Source organism: Martes martes, assembly GCF_963455335.1.
Source record: "Martes martes genome assembly, chromosome: 4".
Taxonomy (NCBI): domain Eukaryota; kingdom Metazoa; phylum Chordata; class Mammalia; order Carnivora; family Mustelidae; genus Martes; species Martes martes.
In genome coordinates, this window is record NC_137891.1 from 168,567,467 (window position 1) to 168,592,052 (window position 24,586).

The 24,586-nt window shown below is 40.3% G+C and overlaps 1 protein-coding gene across 14 annotated transcripts in view; it reads left to right on the plus strand.

The window, feature by feature from the left end:
- PUM1 (pumilio RNA binding family member 1) overlaps positions 1 to 24,586 on the plus strand; it is a 138,127-nt gene that overhangs the window by 97,200 nt on the left and 16,341 nt on the right. For 8 of the 14 annotated variants that reach the window (XM_080803120.1, XM_080803127.1, XM_080803126.1 and 5 more), the window contains 7 exons: positions 982 to 1,133; positions 5,486 to 5,624; positions 7,345 to 7,488; positions 8,383 to 8,679; positions 9,765 to 10,001; positions 20,206 to 20,473; positions 22,013 to 22,142. In XM_080803120.1, the coding sequence (XP_080659246.1) occupies positions 982 to 1,133; positions 5,486 to 5,624; positions 7,345 to 7,488; positions 8,383 to 8,679; positions 9,765 to 10,001; positions 20,206 to 20,473; positions 22,013 to 22,142 (1,367 nt within the window). The remainder of the gene's footprint in view (positions 1 to 981; positions 1,134 to 5,485; positions 5,625 to 7,344; positions 7,489 to 8,382; positions 8,680 to 9,764; positions 10,002 to 20,205; positions 20,474 to 22,012; positions 22,143 to 24,586) is intronic. The other 6 variants (XM_080803124.1, XM_080803132.1, XM_080803131.1 and 3 more) reach the window with 2 other exon arrangements.

The window sequence follows — 24,586 nt, forward strand, 5'->3', positions numbered from 1 at the left end:
AGGTCATGATCTCAGGGGTCCTGGGATCGAGTCCCGCGTCGGGCTCTCTGCTCGGCAGGGAGCCTGCTTCCCTCTCTCTCTCTCTCTCTCTCTGCCTGCCTCTCTGCCTGCCTCTCTGCCTACTTGTGATCCCTCTCTGTCAAATAAATAAATAAACAAAATCTTAAAAAAAAAAAAAAGAAATTGAACATTGGGGCGCCTGGGTGGCTCAGTGGGTTAAAGCTTCTGCCTTCAGCTCAGGTCATGATCCCAGGGTCCTGGGATCGAGTCCCGGATCGGGCTCTCTGCTCAGCAGGGAGCCTGCTTCCTCCTCTCTCTCTCTGCCTGCCTCTCTGCCTACTTGTGATAAATAAAATCTTAAAAAAAAAAGAAAAAAGAAATTGAACAGCGGAGGTTCAGTGGAGTGTCTGGGTTATGGCGTCGAAGACTGATGGGTTTTCCTGCTTCAGGAGTTAATGAAGCACCATGGCCCCTGTCCCTGTCAGTCATCTCAGGTGCCATCCTTACCATTGAGAACAGGGCACAGCTGAATCTTTATCCTTTCCCTTCACTTGTTGCACACAGACCCGTCATTTATTTCCCTTCAAACAACAAACTCTGTCTCTGTCTGTCCCATGTCCATTCTTTCTCAGCAGAAGCACAAGCCTTTTGCCTTCTTCCTGACCAAGGCCAATTCTGTCTGTTCTTAAAACCTGTTCCTTCCAGCTTTGATCAGTTATTCTCCCTTTTGTAATATCTTTAATATTTTGTCCTTCCCTGGCTTCTTCATCTAGGCCTGTAGTAAATTGCTGACTTCAGAAGGCTTTTATAAATATAAAAAATATGTTCTATTGTTCACAAACAATTCATGATCAGCTAGTACGAATCTATGTATCTTTACTGTTTTACCGTAGGATCTGCTGAGTCTGATGTAGTCTTTGGAAATCCTGGGATGATTCCGACTAGTCTAAACTTGCCTTACCTTTCTCTTACCATTTTTAGGTCCGGCTGTCGTCCCTCACCAGTATTATGGAGTCACTCCCTGGGGAGTCTACCCTGCCAGTCTTTTCCAGCAGCAAGCGGCTGCTGCAGCGGCAGCAACTAATTCTGCAAATCAGCAGACTACCCCACAGGCTCAGCAAGGGCAGCAGCAGGTAAATGTAAACAGAACTTATCCCCTGTAAGTGTGAATTTTAGTAATGGTGTATCATTAAAGGGTAATGCTGCTCCTGTTAGAGAAATGCTGTGGATCGGCGAGTTCCCTCTTGTGTGTTACCTGAATTCAGGCTGAGACTTAACGAGGCTTACCGAATGCGTTTTATGCTCAGGTTCTTGGTCTGCATACCTAGGTAAGTTCATGAGATTGTGTAGGAGAAAAGTGCATAGAGGATCATCCACTTAAGGGTACATGCATGGTTAGCAAGTGGCAAATGAGTACTCATACTGCTAGGAAGAGCTGCTTTTCTGCCTTAACTATGGGATGCCATTGCTGCCTTCCAAACACTGTTCTTAGACCTCTGCCTCTCCCGTAGGCAGCTTGCCACAGACAGGGAGGCTCGTTCTCCAGACTGCTTATTGAGAACATCAGCTGAACTGGATATAAATCTTTAAACCTATTACGTACGTTTTAACTTAGATAATAAGAGCTCTTTAATGAGTTGAGAAAGAATAATGAACTACAAAACCTAAGTATGCCGTTTTATTTTGAATAGGCCTTTTCTCCTGCTTATTAGAAAAACACCGATTTATTGCTGAAAATTGTGATGAATTGGAAAACTCAAAGGAAAAAAAATCCTCATGTCAAGATAAAACAAAATTAATAGGTGGTATTTGTCATTCCAGGTTTATTATTCCATTTCTGATAAAATTGGGGTTACACTGTCCACATGGTTTTGAGTTCCTACAGTTTTACAGTTTTCCATTTTATTTAGTGCTTTTTAGAGATATTTACTAGCTACCTTTAAATCTGTCAGAGTATCCCATACTTTATTTTTACCAGTTTACTATTTTTTGATATTTAATTTAGCAATATTTTGATGTTATAATGAAGACTGATATCCTTGGCATAAATGTATTATCATTTCCATGGAATAAATTCCTAGAAATGGAGTTTTTTCGAGCAAATAAAATGAACATTTAGGCTTTGATACACATTGTCAAATTAAAGCTGTCTTTTGAGGCAAAACACCATGCTCATCTGTGTACATGTGATATAATGCAAACAAGAATGCTTTGATTTTTACTAGTGCCACTGTTTAATTTTTCAGATTCTGCAAAATTATAGAAAAAACACAGGTCTTGAAATTCTATCCAATTTATCCTGGGTCAGTAATTTTATAGTAAGATAAGTTTTTGGAAGCTAATGCACGATTTTCTTTGCAGTAGATACAGCTCTTGTCCCGGGTATGTAAGGGAATTTAGCAGAATATTTGTTGACATAATGGGTGATCCCTGTGATATATTTAATAGCTTATTCTTTGTGGATAGTCAGTATTTACTTGTGTGATGATCTTTGTGTTTAAATGGCTGCCAAATAATTGTGGATTTAGTAGACAAGTAATTGCAGTGTTTTTAAAATTAGTTCTGCTAGAGTGCATAAGAAAAATAGTAGTAAATACTGCTTCTTGAAAGCTTTTTGTTTAAAGCTAAGTGCTCTACCTATAATTTCTTTTATATTTTCTAATTCCAATAAATAGATTTTATGGCTTCCTTCATAAGATTGAGGAAATGGGATTTGTGTGCCCAGGGTCACATAGATATTAAGTTGTTAAGATTTGAACACAAATCTATAATTTCACAGCTGGTATTATTTTCTGACCATATTGTGATGTTTGGAGCTACAGAAAGCTGGAGATTTGGTCTTTGTTCTACTACTGACTGCTTTTGCACCAAGGGGTGGGTTGCGTGAATATGGAGAATATCGGGAAGCTCTGAATATAGAGCAGCTATATCCTTAGCTATAAAATGGGCATTGTAATCATTTGCATTTCAGGGTTTTCTGTCATCCACTATTACAGACCCCACTGAGAAAAGGTTACTGGCATTCCTTTTTAATAAGCAGCCATATTTAAGTTCCATTGTTTTTGGTTTCGGTTGTTTTAGGAAAATATGATTTTCTTGGTGAACTCCTTTGTTGTAGTCACTAAAGTGAGAGGCCCTTTTTAAAGTTGCTTTTGACCTTTTTGGTCTTGAGATTTTATCAGAAAACAGAACATTTGTTATGTTCTAGGCATGGTAACTGTTCCACACCTAACTGCTGGAACTTTGAGCATAGTCAGTGACCTTCCAGCCACTCCATCTTACTTCTGATTCCTTTTCATCCTTTTTGTGCAGGTTCCTTTGACCTTTGACAAAAATTTTGTTCTTTTCTATTTCAAAATGTTTGCTAAAGAAAAACTCCATGGGTGCTAGGTTGAAGTCAAGCACACATTGTCATACTTGGTGGTGATTTGGTGCTAGATATGGCATTTTGAGAGGGAAGTGTTTAGAATGCCTTCTGAACTTTGTAGATTGGGGGAGACTGTGTAGATGATAATTCTACTGAGCATGGTGAATGATGATTATTAATTAAGATATCCCCACTGAGCATTTACTTGTGTATTAAGTATAGGGTAGATTTCAAAAGCTGTATTTAAATCAGTACCTTTGAAAATAAATTTGAATTTAACAGATTTTGCACCAAAAGGTAGCTAGTAAGCAGACTCTGAGAGTAGTGTTTTACAAGCAGATGTTCAGTCATTTTTGTTGATTTTATTCTGTGTTAAACTGTTACTTATAAAATTTTACATATTTGTTTCCACAAAATCCAGACTTGATAGCTGTTGATGCAGTTAAAAATACATGAATACTGGCAGCTGACTTGAAAACTTTGATTAATCATCCGTGTCCCACACAGATATCTAGACAGTGGACAAAAAGGAAACGCCCTGCTCTTCTCATTAAAACTGGGCCCAGTAGTCTGGATTACCTCTTTCTTCAGGCACCATGTCCCTTCCCTTGTCCCCCCAGCCTTACACAGCTCTTAACCATACATAAACCTGGTTCACAGTGCCTTATGGAAATGATGCTTTCATTGATGTTTTATTCATTCTTGAACTGTTAGTATTGGCCGTATCTCTGTACATGCTGTTCACTTTACCTAGAGAGCTCTTCTGGGTCATTGGTTAGTCATCTTCTAAGTCTTAGTGCAAACAGTCACCTGGGCAGCCTTCCTTGGCTCTTCTGTGTGGATTGAAGCACTTCTTCTTTTGTAAAGTCCGTTAGAATCTAGTAATTAGCTCTCAGTTATTGATTGTCTCCTGGATACCAGGTATTGTGCCTTGCAGACATTAATTCTAATACTCCCAACAGATCTGCAAGATCAGCAGTACTCAGGAAATAAGAGGCTTGGAGTCAACTAAGTGTCTACATGACTTCTTGCCAGTTTGGGTGGTGGTGTTTCCCTTATACTCATTTAAGAAATAGTTGATGGTTATGGTGTTTCTCTTTTACATTTTTTGCCAAATCGTACCAAGAATAATCTGTATGCAGGTTCCTGATCATATGTCTAACTTTTATAAAGAGCAGAGTGATAGTGAAAGTGATCTGATAAGAACTTTCTTTGCCTTTAAAAACATGCAAAACACATTTTATAATTTTAGGCTTGGTCTGTGGGTTTTGCGTTTTTACTTGCTGGAGTGTATAGATCATGTGGAGTAGATTCTTCAGAGCATTCGGAGTGAGAGTGATCTCCACCATTTTGATAACCGTGTTTCATTCGTAAGAAGTGGAGCCTTCAGCACAGTAGTGAAAGGCAGTGTGCTTGACACTCGTCTCCATTTAGATGGCAGTCTATTGTGGAATTTAGGAGAGGAGAGATAGGAACAGGTCAGAAGACTCTGAAGTCAAATCCGATGAGCTCATTTGGGGCAATGTGGGCCTTGTTGAGTGAAAATAGTGTTAATAGGGTAGAGAAGGTGCCTTATACTCCATAAAGAAAATATAGACGTTTGGTGGGTTCCCCCCCCCCTCTTTAGACACAGATATTTTGATTGAACTGTGTGGGTAAATTACCTCTGTTCAATCCTATCTAAACTCCCCTCCCCACTCTGTCAGACTCCTCCACCCACTTTTTGTCAGAGCACTGATATTTTATAGAGTTGCCATTTGTTGTCTCTCTCATTCACTAGAATAAAAGCTTCAAGAGGGCAGGGGCTCTGTCTTGTTCATTGCTTTATCGCCAGTACCTGCCAGAGGATAGATGTTATGTATTTGATTAATGAATCTTTTTTTTTTATGCTTTTGACTGCTTATAAAGGTGTAATAGTGTTTAAGAATGGTAGAATGAGATTTTACTAAATGAAATGTTGCTAATTGAATTTTTATCCTAACAGCAATGCCATATAAGACATTATAGGAGAAACAGTTTACAACTATCCGTTTTTAAAAGTTGGCCCAACTTAAGCATATGGTGGGTCTTAGGTATTTTCAGTGAGAAGAAAGTAGTTGACTTATTTCTGTCTCCCAGGTTCTCCGTGGAGGAGCCAGCCAGCGTCCTTTGACCCCAAATCAGAACCAGCAGGGACAGCAAACAGATCCACTAGTGGCAGCTGCAGCAGTGAACTCTGCCCTTGCTTTTGGGCAAGGACTGGCTGCAGGCATGCCAGGTGAGGCTGCATTGTTGTTTCTAATACTTGGAGGGAAAAACAGTCTGCTTGTTGGGGGAGATCGAGAAGGGAACAGACAGTGCTTTAAGCTTGTGTTGGCTTCTCATTACTGGGGGACTGGCAAGGATGACATACACTTGCCCTCACTTAGACCGTAGTTCGCTGATGAGAGCACCTAATTGTTCTGAGCCAGTCTTCGTCTTACATGTATCTCCCCACACACTGCTTGGAGTATGCTGTATTCCTTTGTGATGATCTGTTTTCTCCCTTAGGATTATGGATGATAGAAGCAGTGGCCAGGCTACTTTAGCATCACTCCAGGGCCTTAGCCTTCATGCTGATGATGGCTCTGAACAGTATTATTAGGAAGTTCCGAGTGTTCCTTAATGGGCGAACGCTCCTGGGATTTCTCCCGAGCCAACAGCAGAGGTGCTTTGTAGCTGCCTGCCTGTGATTGATATTTATCTTGAATATATGTTATTTTTGGCTCACTGTCACCTGGTCTTATTCTTTGCGTGGGTTGGAAGTAATTTGTGCTTCTTCCTTTTAAACAGGTCCTTATAAGACCTCAGCATAAATGTATGGGTTCTTACAGATGGTGGAATATAGCCCAATTAATTGATCTATTTATGGATTCACTGAGTAACTTTAACATGTGTCATTTGTTACATAGTTATTAAGCATTCAGGTTTTATTGAGAAGTCACTTGTTATTTCTCCTATTGTTCAGTAGAATTTGGAGAGTCCGTCTCATATGGTGATGTGAAAGATCCTATTATTTGATGTGTGTCTAGGTATTACCTGCTAATTTGCAGGATATTTCTGCTTACACTGTTATGAGGTATAAAAGTACCATGATTGTTGTAATCATTTATACCCTCTGTTACTTCTGTAGTCAAGAAAACATAAAAAATTGTCAGTGTATGATTTCTGGGCTTGGCACTCTGAAGAGCATGGGTGTTCCCTATCCCGCCGATTTCCCTTTTATTCATTCATTCATTCATTCATTCACTTATAAAGATTTTATTTATTTATTTGTTGGGGGAGGGGGAAGAAAGCACAAGCAGGGGGAGCAGCAGACAGAGGCAGAGAGAGAAGCAAGCTCCCTGCTGAGCAAGAAGCCCCACGTGGGACTCGATCCCAAGACCTTGGGATCATGACCTGAGCCGAAGGCAGGATGCTTTTTTTTTTTTTTTTTAAAGATTTTATTTATTTATTTGACAGAGATCACAAGTAGGCAGAGAGGCAGGCAGAGAGAGAGAGAGGGGAGCAGGCTCCCTGCTGAGCAGAGAGCCCGATGCGGGACTCGATCCCAGGATCCTGAGATCATGACCTGAGCCGAAGGCAGCGGCTTAACCCACTGAGCCACCCAGGCGCCCCGAAGGCAGGATGCTTAACCGACTCAGCCACCCAGGTGTCCCCCGAGTTCTTTTTCTAACACTTAGTAGATGGTAAATAATACAACCCTTTATTGTGCCAGATATCATGGTAGATCTGTCACATTCATACTTTGTCACAGAAACTTTATGAAGCAGGTATTATTATCTGCATTGAAGAAATGAATGCTCGGAGATATGGGGTCATACAGCTGTTTAGGTGGTGAAGCCAGGAGAGACATTCTATGTCTGTTTGTCCCCACATCTGTGACTGTTGACAGTATGCAACTACCCAGGAAGCACTATTAGTTTCATATATACTTGTATGTGGCTTAATATTTCCAGGTTACCCCGTCTTGGCTCCTGCTGCTTACTATGACCAAACCGGTGCCCTTGTGGTGAACGCTGGAGCGAGAAATGGTCTTGGAGCTCCTGTTCGGCTTGTAGCTCCCGCCCCAGTCATCATCAGTTCCTCGGCTGCACAAGCAGGTGAGCTTCTGTCTTTGTGAACTCCTGTCAGTGGCCCAGAAGAGGCGGTGGATGATGTTCTTATGATGTGCTGAAATGTACTTTATTTGGCAGTTCTCAATATAGCAGTTCTGCCCTGTAATGTTTCAAAGAGAAAATGAGAAGCAGCAAGTGACCTCAATAGATTCTGTTGACAGCCATGTACCAGCTGGTTAGCAGCAAGGACCTGCTCCTCCATGAACGTAGGAAGTTGGATTACTCACACAAAATGGCACTGTTGGCAGAAGTCCAAGGCTAATTTCACAGAAATCCATGACATTATTTTAAGATAATATTTTGTTGTTGTTTTTGTTTTTTCGATGTTGGTGTTTGCTTTTTTTTTCAGAGGGTGGTGGGATGGAGGGGAATAGTGAGGAATGGCAGAGCAATACATTTTAATAGGGGTGGGCCAGAATGGGTTTTTTATTTTAGGCTTTATATATGTGTATGTACATTAGGAATATAAATTAGGAACAATAGCAGGAACATCTAGAAGAGAGCAACGTGTTCAGGAATTCGAGGGGATTGTATATATTGCTGACGGGTTCTGGAAAAGTCCTCAACGTTGATATTTGTGGAACTTGAGATTTTAGGAAGTAGTCGTATTTAAAATGGCTACATTTGACATCTGTACCTATTTTAAACTGCAGACTCTTTAAAGCTACCACTGTAGTGAATTTGGCTTCCATGGTATTTTGACTTCAAATTGGAAGCATAAGTAGAAAATAGAAGTCTCAGATGGAAGGCTCAAAGGCAGATTCGTGTCTGCTTCGCGAAGCTAGGAGCACGTGACAGTGTTTCTGGAAGGCTAACGCCAAGGCTGGGGGATGCGGCCAGCGCCTTTCCCAGCCCAATGCTTTGCTTTCTTCTTCGTAGCTGTTGCGGCGGCCGCAGCTTCAGCAAATGGAGCAGCTGGTGGTCTTGCTGGAACAACAAATGGACCATTTCGCCCTTTAGGAACCCAGCAGCCCCAGCCCCAGCCCCAGCAGCAGCCCAGTAACAGCCTGGCATCCAGCTCTTTCTATGGCAACAACTCTCTGAGCAGCAATTCACAGAGCAGCTCCCTCTTCTCCCAGGGCTCTGCCCAGCCTGCCAACACATCCTTGGGATTCGGAAGTAGCAGTTCTCTCGGCGCCACCCTGGGATCAGCCCTTGGAGGGTTTGGAACAGCAGGTAGAAATCCAACTTAAGTGCTGTTAAAACTGAATTTTCGTTGTTTTTACAATCTCTGTGGAACACTGATGATGCATGGAACCCTGGACAGATAACCCAGGCAGATCTGGACCGAGCCCCATGGGAATCCGGCCGTCCCACGTATCTTTGAGATGACGGACTGTTAAAATCAAGTTTCACAGTTGGGGCTGATTTCAGGTTTATGCTTATATTGCTACTTATTTATACTCTCATAGTTGATTTGTTTCAGGGATTAGAAAGCCTGGGGAGGTTTTTTAACAGGCATTGGGAAGAATCTGGAGGGAAGTGTAGAAATGTGGATGTTAAAAACCGAGGGAGGAGGACTGACCAAAGACCACAGGGTAGTGTACCCCACAGTCTGCAGGCCTTACAGAGTCGGGAGTTTGCTCCAGTCTTTTGAGAAGAATTAAGGTGGCTATTATGGAAAAGTGGGAAGAAGGACATTAGACTGAGATATTTTTAATGTTTCAATGGGAGGATAAAGCAGTAAAGTAGTAAGGAAAACAGTGGGATAACTGCAGTGTTTGTAAAACAATGTGATTTCAGAACAGAAGGGCATGTTTTGAGAGAGAGAATCTTAAATTGGAATTGGGGGCTAGCAATAACTCTTGATTGAACCCATTGAGAAAACAGGCTTTCACATGTAAGTCTTGTGTAGCGGGGTAATTACCCCATTTACAAATCTTTTTTCTGTACTCCATTTTTCTACTAGAACCTTTGGGTTGATGAAAGGCATTCTTTCTAGCCCATTTTCTTTCACCTTTTCCATAGCTTACGTGGCCGTCCGAGCTTTTTACCCCATTTCCACTCCATAATATGTGACACCAAAGGAAGGTAAATTCAGCATTCGTGTGATGGTTTGAACAAAAGCTTCATGTTAACCTGAGCCATGTCCTCTTTATTACTTACCTGCCCCTAGAACTGCCACATGAACAGTTAGGCTGTCTCTGCTGACAAATTTGCGGTGGTAAGGAGTCTGGATCAAAGTGTTAGGAACAGGTCACTGGGCTTGTTCTTCAAAGAACAGGCCTTTTCTTATCTGCATTGTTTTAATTCCATTTTAGTTGCAAACTCCAACACTGGCAGTGGCTCCCGCCGTGACTCCCTGACTGGCAGCAGTGACCTTTATAAGAGGACATCGAGCAGCTTGACCCCCATTGGACACAGTTTTTATAACGGCCTTAGCTTTTCCTCCTCTCCTGGACCCGTGGGCATGCCTCTCCCTAGTCAGGGACCAGGACATTCACAGACACCACCTCCTTCCCTCTCTTCACATGGATCCTCTTCAAGCTTAAACCTGGGTAAGAACCATTACTCTAACACCACCTTGAACTCTAGAAATCTCTTGCCACTGATGACATTACAAGTTCTTTGCATAAGCAAAGGACAATCCCTTTATCCCAGGAGTGTCCTGGGTGTTCTGTGCCTTCCTTAAGTGCCTCATGTTATTTAGGCTGTACCTAGAGAGCATAGCAGTTTTGGATTTATTCAAGTTTTGGTGCATCCCCTGTATATTCACTTCAGCTTCAGTCTGAACATCTTGTTCTTTGGCTACACATGGGAGTCTTTCATTATAAACCCAGCACAGAGTCATTTTCAGGGAAGCTGGAAAACACAGAGACATAGACAAAGAATGTGTTCACCTAGTGTCACCACCGAAATATCACAGTTAATATTTTGCCTTATTTTTCAGACTCCCTCCCCTCTCCCCCCATATACACTTAATATCTTACTTTTCCACATAAAATGTTTTATTTTAAAAAATTGCCAGATTCTTACTATTATTTTTTTGGTATAAATTATCTAGTATGCTAATGAGTATAGATGTGTATTTCTCAAGTGTATATTTAGGTTGTTATTATGTATGGGGATTTAAAAATGTTACCATCTAGATGCTAAAATGAGGAAAGGAAAGAGGATTGTAAACAGCAGGTTGTAAGAATGAGAAGAAACTTACATTAGTACTTTGGCAAATTCCCAAGTCTTTCAAGAGGTGGAGTGTGGTGCATACTTCCTTCCCCCTCAGTTACTTACCAAGTTTGCATTTTGAAGTGCTGATTTATTTCTTAGATGAGTAAAGTTGAGACATTGAAGTAGAGTGACCACACAATTTGTGGCACAACCCAGGACACATTTGAGAGTCGATGGGGTTGCTGTTAACAATGAACTCAGTGACGACGGACCTAAACAGGCAGTGTCCTAGGAAAAGTCAGCATGTATGGCCGCTTTCCCTAGAAGATTTTGTTCGGTTTTTATTTTTAATCCTCTCTTTTGTTCGTTTATTTGTTTGTTTGGGGGTTTTTTGGGAGCAGTTTTATCTTCATAGCAAATTTGAGGGGAAAGTAGAGAGATTACTCCTGTACCCTCTGCCCCGTACACATGCAGGTTTTTCCAGGATCAGCACCCCCCACCAGAGTGGTATGTTTTACAGGTGATGAATCTACATCGACACATCATTATCTTCCAGAGCTTGTAGTTTACATGGACTCTTTTCAGTTTTTAACCAGCAAGATTAGAAGTGGCTTTATGGGCTCCGAGATGAGGACTGACTGAACACAAATAGTACGCTTTCATTTGGAAATACAGAGACTGGGGAGCGATTTATAAAAATCAAAGAAGCCCTGATAGTAGAGGTATTATTCTGGACTAAGAGTACCATCTCGGAGTTGGAGAGGTGGTTTTTAGGGCAAAACTGTGTACGTATGTATGTATATACACATTGTGTGAGTGTGTGTGTATTCTGAAATCTCACATGGTTAGAGCTGTCCTTGTGGAACTCATTGTCTTAGGTTATATATAGATGTTACTTTAGAGAAGTTGTCGGGCCATTCCAGATTGGAATATCCAAGTTGGACTGATAAGGCAGTGGGGTACATTGCACAGTAGTGTTTCCTAGTGACAAAATGCTTGGCTTTAAAGACTGAGGGTAATGCATTGTAAGGGGTAAATAAAAGTCCCAGTTTGGGGTGTAGATGGAAGGAGCTAACACTTAGTAGTTATTATCTGCTACTCTTAATGGTTTTGGGTGCTGTACATGTAACTCTGGTAGGTGTATGTATTTTGTATGGAAGTGAGGAAATTTCCTGAAATATCTTGCTGAGGTCTTCTCGTTGTTTGGAGACTGAGCATCAAACGTCTTTGGCTCCAGAGCCCACGCCATCATTGTACATCCTGTCACATGATATGCCCAGGGTATCTTTTAAACCAGTGCAATATCAAATCCAGAAGTCTTACCTTTTAATTCCTTGATTTAAACATTTGAACTGTGTCAGCTCATATTGACATTCATAGTACACCAACTAAATCTTGCAAACTTTTTTGTTTTGTTGGGGGAGGCGGCCCAAGAGCCAGGAAGTAACTATTTCAGACTTGCAGGTCAGGCAGTCTCTATACAAGCATTCCGTTCTGCTGTGCAGTACAAAAGCAGCCACAGACAAAATGTAAATGAATGTGTAGCTATCACGCAGTCAAACTTTATTTCCAAAAATAGGCGGCAGGCCAGATTTGTCCTGTGGGCTGTGGTTTGTCAACCCTGAACTAGATGCTGTGGCTCTTGGTGTTTGAAAATGGAGCCAGAATCAGTACTTGCATGCATGGTGTCTTTGCTCTTTCCAGTGCCTCGGCGATGTTGTGAAATACACTTCCTTCTTAATTCATGTTTCCTCTGTGAAGGAGGAAATAACTGTTGGTGCAAGTTGTTTCTCATTTAATGACTCTTGCCGTCTGCCTGGCTTTCTTTTTAACATATCTTCCCTTTTGAAAGCAATTGACCTCATTTAAGCAATTTAGTTGCGTATGTTTGCATGGGACTTCCATTGCTGCGTGTCCTGTTACCGGTCAGACATGTCATTCCTCAGGAACTTTGTGTCCTGATCGGTAGAGCTTTGCCCTTGCTCAGTCTGTTTCCTTGACTGAAGGGTTCTTGCGTGCTTTGGTCTTAACCTAGAGAAAGTAGAGGTACGGGAATTGGTCTCTAACAGTGTCCATACAGAGGTCCTGAAAACATTTTTGGTGCAGGAAATGTAACATTTCTTTACCAAATATATATTAGGCCACACCTGATCTGGTTTCTTTGCTGATAGTGCTGTACTGCTGACACCGGCCATTAGCTCTCCAATCGCTAAGGGCTGTGCTGTGCATGCATTCATTGTGTGCAGTTCTCTCCTGACTCGCTTCTGCACAGGGAACTTAAACTCAGTGTAATCTCGTGCCTTTCATAATACCACACAGGTAGCAAGTATTTGAATGCACATGCCAGCCTATAGATCTCTCTTGTTTTCCCAGCATGGATCTTTTCTCCATCATATGATCTTCATACTTCCTCAGAGTCACACATGTGTTAGTTAGAATATTCTCCAGATGATCACTGACCTGCTTAGTTAGCTTAGTTTTTTTTTTCTCATTATTTATTCAACGACCACTTGTTGGTGCCTGCTTAAGACTCTTAAATGTTTTTTCCATTAGCAGTTGTTTAAAGACCAAAATTCTTTTTTTAAAGAAATCTTTATTGAGTTATATTTTACATAGAAAATTCATCCATTTCAGGCTTATAATTTAGTGATTTTTAGTAACTTTCTGAATTATACAACCATCACCATAAACCGGTTATAGAATATTTTTATCCCCTCAGATTTCTCAAGACCAGTTACAGTTAATCTGCATTCACACGTTTAGCCCCAGTCAGCCACTGATTTGCTTTGTTTTAAAATTTGCCTTTTCTGAACATGTCATATAAATGGAACCATGCAACATGTGATCTCTTTTGTTCGACTTCTTTCTCTTCTCATGGTGTATCCCCACCTTCCACCACATTTCTCATGTGTTTGAGATTTCATTCATGATCTTATATGTGTCAGTAGTTTGTTTCATTTTATTGCTGAATTGTTGTCTTCTTTACGGACATACCACATTTTGTCTAACCATTCACAGTTGAAGGATTTTTGTTGGTTGTAAGTTTTAGCTATTAGAAATCATGCTGCTATGAACATTTACATGCAGTTCTTTCTTTGGGCACATGTTTTTATTTCTCTAGTAGTAGAATTGCTGATTTGTGTTTCAGTTTTATGTTAAACTTACTGAGAAAATGCCAGTGTTTTCCAAGTTGGTGCACCCTTTTACATTCCCATCGGCAGTGAGGGCTCTCACTTCTTTGCATCTTTACTGACATTGTTCTTGTCTTATTTAATATAGCTATTCTAGTGAGCTTGAAATGGTATGTTATTGTGGTTTTAATTTCCATTTCCCTCATGACTAAGAATGTTGAACATCATTTTCTTGTGCTTATTAACTGTTCATATATCTTTGGTGAAATGTCTGCTCATATTTTTTGCCCATTTTAAAATTTGGGTTGTTTTTCTTCTTATTACTGAGCTGCAGGAATTCTTTTTGTATTCCTGGCTACAACTCCTTCATTAGGTACTTGCTTTGCATGTATTTTCCTTTGGTTTTCTGCTTGTCTTTTCTTTCTTCTCCTTCTTCTTTTTAATATTATATCTCAATCCTTTTTTTTTTTTTTAAAGATTTTTATTTATTTATTTGTCAGAGAGAGTGCGTATGAGCACAAGCAGGGGGAGCAGCAGGCAGAGAGAGAAGCAGGCTCCCCACTGAGCAAGGGGCCCCATGCAGGACTTGGTTCCAGGACCCTGGGATCGTGATCCAAGCCAAAGGCAGATGCTTAACTGACTGAGCTATCCAAGTGTCCTGTTTTTTCATTTTGCAGTAGTTTTTAATTTTGATAAGGTCCAGTGTATCATGCTTTCTGGTATAGGAATCTTTGCCCAGCCCAGGCTCTTAAAGATTTTTCTCATGTGTTTTGTTCTAAAAATTTTACTGTTTTAACCTACATTTAAATTTATCATTCACGGTGCCTGGATGGCTCAGTGGGTTAAACCTCCACCTTCGGCTCAGGTCATGATCTCAGGGTCCTGGGATAGAGTCCCGCATTGGGCTCTCTGCTCAGCAGGGAGTCTGCTTCCTCCTCTCTCTCTCTCTCTCTCTCTCTCTCTGCCTGCCTCTCTGCCTACTTGTGATCTCTCTCTGTCAAATAAATAAATAAAATCTTTTTAAAAATTTATCATCCATTTTGAGTTAATTTTGTGTCATTGCATGAGGTGGAAATTCATTTTTTTAAGTGTGCACCATTTTCCCCAGCAAAGCTTAAAATTTTTCAATGTACAGGTCCTATACCCCTTTTGTTAAATTTGTTCCTGTCTTCTTTTTCTTAAGCTGTTATGAATGGAATTGTATCCTTGCTTTGGTTTTGGATTGTTTGTTGCTTGTTTATAGAAATACAGTTGATTTTTGTGTATTGATTTTACATTCTGCAAATTCACCATACTTACTTATTAGTTCCAATAGCTTTCGGTAGATTCCTTAGGATATTCTCTATATAGGAACATGTTACTAGTGAATAAAGGGTTTTTCACTCTGGCTGCCTTTTATTTCATTTTCTTGTCTAACTGCTGAGAAACTCCAGCACAGTGTTAAATATAGTAGATAAGAGCACACATCCTTGCCTTGTTTCTGATCTTGAGGATAAAGTATTACTCTTTTACTTTTAAGTATGATCATTGTAAATTTTTCATAGATGCCCTTTATCGGGCTCACTTCTGTTCTAAGTTTCAGCATTTTGCCATAAATGGAGTTTGGATTTTGTTCAGTGCTTTTTCTGTATTTATTGGTGAATGTGTGGTATTTATCTTTTATTCTGTGAATATGATATGTTACATTAATTATTTTTTGGTTGTTAATACACCCTTGCGTTCCAGGGATAAACTTTGCTTCATCCTGTGGTTAGTATTTTTGTGAAGATTTTTCATCTATATTCATGAGGGAGTTTGTCACTTTCCTTTCTTTGTCTGACTTGTTATCATGGCGACATTGACTTTATAACATAGGCTGGGGAATGTACCATCCCCCTCTGTTTTCTGGAACAGTTGGTGGAGTATTGGTATTATTTCTTTAAGCATTTGATAAAATTCAGCAGGGAAACTGTCCTGGCCTGGGTGTTTACTTGTGGGAAGACTTTTAATTACTAGCTCAATTTCTATTTACATCTTATGGGATCAAGTTTTCCACTTCTTGAGACAATTTTGGTAATTTGTGACTTTCTAGGAATTTGTTCTAAGTTGTCACATTTGTTGGCATAGAGTTGAAATGTCTTTTTTTTTATTTTTAAAGATTTTATTTATGTATTTGAGAGAGAGAGAGAGAGAGAGCGAGCATGAGAAGGGGGAGGGTCAGAGGGAGAAGCAGACTCCCTGCCGAGCAGGGAACCCGATGTGGGACTCGATCCCAGGACTCCAGGATCATGCCCTGAGTCAAAGGCAGTCACTTAACCAACTGAGCCACCCAGGCACCCCTAGGGTGGAAATGTGTTAAGAAATAAAATCTCCCATCCGTTTTCTCAACTCTCCCTTCCATCTCTCCCACACATAAACATACATATGCATATGTGTGTTTAGTAGTACAAGTAAGTTTTTTATGACCCTGAGCGAGTCAGATTTTGAACTAGTTTGTCTCAAGTGTGTGTTATACTTCTCAATTTAAAAGTATTGTTTTTGTAATTATCACTTTTACTATTGATATTATTATTATTAACAACTAGACTTACAGTCTCCATTTTGTGGCTTATATGTGGGTGAGATGAAACCTTTAGGCTCCCACCTGTACCTAAAACATTCATCTCTATTAAGTTCCAGCTGTACCTCAGCAAGAAAAAGTAAGGGATGTGGAGATGAGTCTCCCAAAGATTTGATTCTTACCTAAATAGTTTCGTGTCTTGCCTCCCTATAGATGGCTCCATTCCACACCCATCTCCTCCTCATTTCCTGAAATGCTCCTTCATGCTTATGGTTTTCTCCATAATCTCTAGATTGTGCCATTTTTAAACTCTAAGCATCAAGAAGTAGCAGATGTAATATATTATAATGTGCATAGTTGACAACTCCTAGCCGTATCATGTGCCCTGGAAGAAGAGTGCTGTGCTTTTTAATTCCCACAGTGTTGAAACACAGTAAAAATGAGCTCAAAAGTTCATAATCTGTCCAAGGCAAAAAAAAAAGTAAGCACTTAGTTTTATATGATAGAATTCCTGTCTTCTTAAAATTAATTCTTGCTGTTCTTATATGCCCTTAGTCCTTTAAGAAGAGAAAAGTTCAAACATGAAATGGTTTTCTCTGTGCCTGCATAAACTGCAAGACATGTTTCTAATTTGTTTAGTTAACTTACTGATTTTTGGTTATTTACTAGTCATGTGTGTGCCTTTTGTACTTTCCATTCTACAAGGTAATGTAGTATTTTGTGACTGCTCAACTGAAAGTGACTTGTCACCAGTAAAATTAACCATGTGAAAATTAACTTATTTTGGACTCAGTAGTATGCACTGATGACAACTCAGTTAGCTTATTTTAATTTAGGGCTACCTGGCTGTGGTATTAATATTAGGGAGTAGATTGGGGGAGAACTTAGTGTAAACATTTTGATGCACAGTGTTGTTTCTGCCTGTATTAAAAAGTCAGATGTTGGGGACCTTGGCAATTTTTTCTTTGAAGATGAAGAAGGCAGGATTTTGCCCCATGGGTATTTGATTCTGTTTTTCTGAGTCTCTGTTCTCTTCCTTTTTGGTTTTTGGGGATTCTGTTGATACATCCTCTAGCCTAGAGATTCTTCCCTCACGTGGGCCCCATTTACTAAGAAGCCCATCAAAGAATTCCTCATTTGGGTCACAGAGTTTTTTATCACTAGCATTTCTTTTCAGTTCTTAGGATTTCCATCTCTGCTTCCATTGCCCACCTGTTCTTGGATGCTCTCTGCTTTCTCTGTCAGAGCCTGTAGCATATTCACCAGAGTTGTGTTTGTTTCCTGGTCTGATGACATGATTACCCCTGCGGTGTATGTCTCCGATGCTAACTCTTTCTCTTCACATTGTGTGGTTTGACTGTCGGTGTGCCTTGTAATTGTTGAGGGCTGGCTCTGATGCACTGAGTAAAAGGAACCACTGTAAGTAGGCTTTCGGTCATGTGTTGTTGAGGTGTTCGGGGAGGGGCAGTGCTCTGTAGTCCTATCACTGGGGCTCAGACTTTTTAGGGAGCCTGTGCTCCTGGACCCCCAACTTCACAAGTGCTTCTCATTTGTTTCCTCCCCCTTTTGGTGGGACAGGGTTGGTTGAATAGGCTGGAGTTGTGTATTTCCTGTCCCCAGCTCAGTCAGTCTCTGACGATAACCCAGCAGGTTATGCTCTGGTTAACTAGTTGCCCCAGAGGACAGACTTGGTGAAGAACAGAGTGCTCTGGCCTATTTCAGAATGGTTTCTTTCCCCTTCACCTCACTTAAGCTTTTCTCTTACATTTATTGTGGAACCTGGTTGCAATCTCGGAGGTAAATCTCACGATATTGTGGGGGTTTAAACTCTCAAGGCTGTCTTTTCTGAGTTAATAGCAATTTGTCAGTGACAGTTTAGGTCTCCTTATGTTTGTCATCCATGTTAGAATGTTTTTTTAGGAGTTTGGTTCTGTTTATCTGTTGATTTGTTACTTCTCCCTAAATGCCTTTATTAAGTGACCAGATTCCTGAAATATTTTTATTTTCAAAACTTGGTGTGTTTGTGCCATTCCTTCTTCTTAAGCATGTTCCTTGCTGTTCCCACACTCTGCAAGACCTGCTGACTTACTTGATTTTCACCTCTTTCCCATTTCTTCCCTTTCTCAGGCCTGGGAAGAAAGAATTGTTTCTGAGGGGCACCTGGGTGGCTCAGTGGGTTAAAGCTTCTGCCTTCAGCTCAGGTCATGATCTTGGGGTCCTGGGATCGAGCCCTGCATCGGGCTCTCTGCTCAGCAGGGAGCCTGCTTCCCCTCTCTTTCTCAGCCTGCCTCTCTGCCTACTTGTGATCTCTGTCAAATAAATAAATAAAATTAAAAAAAATTTTTTTTTCTGAAATGGTTTAATAAAGAGCAGGCTTATGGCAACTTACTGTTCTCTATTCTTATAAACCTCCTCTCTTTCTTGATATAACTGAGTCTGAAAATTAGTTTCATTTGGTTGCAGAGGCACTTACTCTGGAGTCGAGTTGTGTCACAGATTCTAGCCGTGATCATCTTGGGTTTTGTATCTTTGAGTGAGCATTTTACCTCTTTGGGCCTAAATTATCTGTTACATAAATGGTAATTTAGAACTTCTTTTCCAAAATACCAATAAGAATTCAATAAAAGTGTGTATGGAATACTACTAGTATAGCACTTGGCATAGGACAAGTGCTCAGTAAATGTTTCATGAATTTTAACATTGAGCCATTTCCTTTTGGTTCCATCACTTTGATTGAGATCCAGATCTTTGAAGCTGGGCCCTAGAATTCTGTGGAGAAATCCAAACTGGGTATCTTTTTGTAGCTGCCATTAAACTCCAGAGCAGACATTAATTACATCTCATGAAGAAGTTAACAGACAGATCATGCTGGGTGACTTTTCTCATGGATTCTGAGTTGTTATTCATCTGTGCTCTTTGCAGTTTATTAGGATTTTTCTGTTTCTTACCTACCTTGCCTTTTTGTTTAAAAGGAGTGGGATTAAATAACACACAAAAAGGGTTGTTGTTTTTTTTTAAATAGTGTAAAGTTAAAACCATCATTGTAAAAAAGTAAGAATATTGAAAATACATTCTCATGGTATTTTTTTACTCTGCTTTACATTTTGATAAGCATTTTGGTCTTACGCCTATTTTATCTCTATGTTATCTTCTAGAGATTCACAATTATTTTTCCCTTGTCATCGGTTCAGTCATCAGTATCCATGGCATGAAAGTTGTTGCTACTGCAATCATTTCGGGCTCTGTCCCAAAAGAAGGTGTTAAGAGCTGCCCATTCCGGATGCAGAACTTGAAAACCTTCCACTGCAAAGCATATGTCCTTTTTCCCGACTCCTTATGTCTCTCCTCGGCCTAGGGTGCCTTAGTGATTTTCAATTTCTGTTTAGTGGCAAAAGCATTCCTTCGAAGCTTTTTGGGAGGCTCTTTATATAAAACAGACCAATCTGGGTACTCTTGATTTGTTTCTCTTTTCCTTTTTTAAGGAAGGGTTTCTGATGGGAATGAGATTATTCTACTCATGGCAGGAATCTCCCCAGAGCTCAGAGCGGAAAACGACTTGAGGTCTCTGCGCGTTGTGTGTTTTCGGATTTCTGGTACTCAGGTGCTGGGTCACAGGACAGGCACTCTCTCCATCATTTTCCTGACTAACAGCTACGCTCACTATTGCTTCGTTATTGCTAGCAGTCCCCTCTCAGTGGGTCCAAGCATTTCCCCTTTCAGTCTTGTGCAGAAGTTTCTTTCCGTCATGGTGAGTTGGCCTTATAAAAACTGTGGCACTAATAGAATCGAATCTTAACACAGAAGCAATAGATTTGAAACAAAATCAGAACTGGTGCAGGCTTTCATGTGTGGGATGCTTTTTCCCTCTCTTGAGCAGAATTCCTTAAGAGTGAGTCTTGAGTTGTCCTGTTCTGTAACCAACAGGAGGCCTCACCAACGGCAGTGGGAGATACATCTCTGCCGCGCCAGGCGCTGAAGCCAAGTACCGCAGTGCAAGCAGTGCCTCCAGCCTCTTCAGCCCCAGCAGCACCCTGTTTGCTTCCTCCCGGTTGCGGTACGGAATGTCTGATGTCATGCCCTCAGGCAGGAGCAGGCTTCTGGAGGATTTCCGAAATAACCGGTACCCCAATTTACAACTACGGGAGATCGCTGGGCATATAATGGAGTTTTCCCAAGACCAGCATGGGTCCAGGTGAGGACTTGGCTTTGGCACTTAAGGTAACTGAAATCTTAATGCCTTAAAATTCCATGCCTCAGATAAGGTATACACTAAGTAAATAGCCTTAAAGTAATTGAAACAAAGTTTGCCTCTTAGTATGCTTCCCACTATTTATTTCAGAGGGTTGTGGGCAGATGGGGGTCATCAGATACACAGGTGATTGAAAAGAGCACTTTAGTAATCCAGATCACATGCTTCATCCAAACCTTTTTATCTTACTGTAATGTTCCTAGTTCATGGGAACCTTCCAGAGTGTCTGTTTAAGGAATTTAAGGAACAGAAACACTAACACAAGATATATGCACACTTCTGCTACTTTAATCACTGTTAAGAGTCTTGCTCTCTCTCTCTTTTTTAAAGATTTTACTTATTTGAGAGAGAGCACAAATTGGGGGAGGGGCAGAGGGAGAAGCAAGACTCCTTGCTGAGCAGGGAGCCCAACATGGAGCTTGATCCCAGGACCCTGAGATCATGACCTGAGCTGAAGGCAGAAGGTCAGCTGACTGAGCCACCCAGGCACCCCAAGAATCTTGCTTTTAAGGAGACATTATTCACATGTAAGTTTGGATATCTGCTGGCTCAGGAATAAGATAGCTCCACCGCTTTTCTGTGTTGTTCCGCTCTATAGAAATGAGAATCTACATAGAGGTGAGAGAGGAGAAGCTACTATAAAACACAGAATCTGCTTTGGCTTATCCCTCTCCATTTGCCTGTTCCAGTGGCCTTTGCAGAACGGGACCACCCTGGTCCTGGGGGAAAAAGTCTAATTATCGTGACGTCACCCATCCTTTCCAATTTGTTTCCACTTCTCTTTCTTGCTCTCTGTGCCCACTGAAACAGCTTCTAAAGAATGCATCTCCTCTTTGAGTTCTGCCATCTTGCTGCTGGGCAAGGATTTCTCATATTTGGATCCTGTGAACCAGATTGAGAGACAAAACTTTTTTTCTTATATGGTTATCTGAACTGAAAACCACAAACTGAGAACTACTTCAGAAAACACTGCAGGCATAAATCACAACTCTTCCACGTCACGAATGAGTACTGCTTCATATTCACATGAGTTAAAGAAGATACTAAGGGCTGTAAGCATTGAGTTTATTGATGTAGGGCTGGTTTCTAAAAGAGAAGGTCAGGTAGAGTTCTTGAGTTATGGCCACCTTCACCCTCCTTCCCCTGCCCACCTGCTTGTCTCCCCCTTATCCCACACATAAATACAGTTTTGTTTGTATGTAATGAAATATACTAAAGTTTAAATATATTTATTTTTAAAAGTTCAGTGAAGTTAGGGGTACTTCACACTATAATTTTTTTTCCTTTTCAGAGATTTCAATGAAGTGAGCTCAAGTAATTCATTTAAATAACAGTTGTGTGTGTGTGTGCCCGTATATATAGGCGCCTGTACAGGCACTTGTACAGTTTCAGAACGGATACATTATATAAATTGAACTAATCCTTACTGATTTCCAAGTCTTCCTGAGATGCTAGGATTGCCATTTTTACTTTGTACTTCAGATTCATTCAGCTGAAACTAGAACGAGCCACACCAGCTGAACGCCAGCTTGTCTTCAATGAAATCCTCCAGGCCGCTTACCAGCTAATGGTGGATGTATTTGGAAATTACGTCATTCAGAAGTTCTTTGAAGTAAGCCTTTATTCTTTCTATTCTTTGACGTTAGAGAATCTCTGGAGCATTTTGATTTTCATTAGCTGTTTTTAGAATGGCAGTCTCATCCCAGTCCTCGGCATGAAGTGTGTGTGGTCTTTTTGAAGAGCTTTTAAATGTTTCTCCAAGTTACTAGCAGCAGTATGTCATTGAAATACCCAAGCAGATGTGCCAGTCTATTTTAGGAATGTGTTTGGAGAACCGCTGTCCCCACTTAGGATCCAGCACATTATTTCTGATTGTTATGATAGATTAACTAAATATGTCTTTTTAGAGGAAATAATCCTCGTAAGATAATTTTAGCAGGATCATGATAAAATGTTCTAAAAAATGGATAGGATTCCTGGAGAGTTATCTTTGAATGTCAACTGTAGTGTTTTTCATCATAAACTACAGTCATGAGAATTGTTAAATGCTTCTTTTTAGGTGATCCTTCAGTCTTGGTTTCCTCTTTTACTTCTGTTATTATGAATAATGTCTCCTCTTGTTACTATTGCTTTTGGAAAGGATTAATGAGATTGCTGGATTAATGTCTGCAAATGTCAGAAAGGCAGGGATTTTTTTGTTATGTTCTTGTAACCCTGGTGTGCTGGTATCAGCAATTTCAAGTCCTAAATCCAGAAAGGATTTGAGATGAAGAACTTGGAACAGGGGGAAATGCTGGAACTGCACATTACCTGCTCCAAAATAGAAGAAATTTGTCAATTTTGTACATCTTGCTTAGTTCATTTTGTGTGAGATGTAAAAATGGCTCACTCACAGCCTTTGTATTCCTACCTTCTCACAAAGACTGAACTTCTTTGATTTTTTTTTTAAATTAAAGATTTTATTTATTCATTTGAGAGAGAGACAGAGACAGAGAGAGCACAAGCAGGGGGAGAGGCAGAGGGAGAGGGAGAAGGAGACTCCTGAGCCAGGAGCTCAATAAGGTTCTCTATCCCAGAACCTGGAGATCATGACCTGAGTTGAAGGCAGGCGCTTGACTATCTGAGCCATCCAGGTGCCCCAGTTCTTTGACTCTTAACTCTTTAGTGATACACTAAGAAACCAGCATATTTGTAACATTTCTATTTACTGAGATTTTGTGTTTAAATTCTGAGCAAAGTGAAAGTGCAGTGACTTTTAAGGGAAGTTTATGTTTCATAAACACATCTGTCATCTTTGTGGTCTATATTAACAGCAGTAAAAATTGTTGCTATTACTTTAGTTCTTATAACAAAGAGTAACCTTTCTGTGGTCCCTGTAAAATTACTGTAATATTTGGTAGCAAACAATCCACATGCCCTTTGGAAGGTTAGAGTTAATAATCATTGTATCTTTTTAATTTGAATGTTTGTGCTTTTTAAATTGATCCAGTATTTGAGGGGCAACTATCAGTCAAAATCAGCTTGGGGAATAAGCAAAAACTGGGGGTGCTGTACTAGATATGGTCTGTTTCTAAAAATTCAGAGAAAGATCTGAAAAACTGTTTATGAAGATTCTTGTTTCTGAGATGCATCTCTTGAATTGGTAAAGTAATACCAGTGGCTTTTGATCCTGTGTGTCTTCCCCTTAAAATTTCACTTAAAATTTAAGATCCTCAATAAAAATAAGAAATGAACATAAAATGACTTACAATTTTGATTTTAGAATGTCTTTTCACCACCCTCTTGTCCCAGATAGAATGTGGAACTCTCCCACTTGAGCGGGTCATGTGCTGGCTGAGATGGCTGAATGAAGAGGGATGATAACTGTAGGTTAGAGAACTTCCCTGGTGCACACAGCATCCCTGGTCCATAGTTCTCTCGTGTGGAAGCTGATTATGTATACAATCTCCTCCAGTCTCATGATTGTGTCATTCCAATGAAAATAAAAAAACCAGGAATGGGAAATCCTTGTAGGAAGTGTTTTAACATTTGTGCAGCATTACCTCTAAATTATTCTACTAACTTCCCCCTGGACTGTGTTGCCCTATATAGAGAGAAAATTCCAGTTCTTAGAGTGATGTAAAATCCTAATTCAAAACACAATGTCCGTATGTTAGATTTTATGTGGATGAGAGAGGACCTTTCTCACCCATGGGCCTCAGACACCTGAGGGCTATAGATTTGCTCCAAGAAGTGCTTGACTCTTTCCCATACATTCACTAAAGTTCCAGTAAACAGTGCTGCCCACATGTATTACTATTTTTAGAATAAATGTAAATGCTCTTATATTTAATGGGAATATAGATTCCTAGCATTAGTGAGTTAATGGCAGTTTTGAGGAATTACGTATTTGTTTAACATATAGTAGTGAAACTGCTGCTGTTGGATACATGAGAAGTTTTTCAACATAAAATGTGTTCCTTATAGTCAGAGTCTGAGAACTCTGGCTTGAAAAAACAAAGTTTTTGAACAAAAAGGTTTAGTTAATTAATCATAGGGTGACGAGGCTAAAAGAAG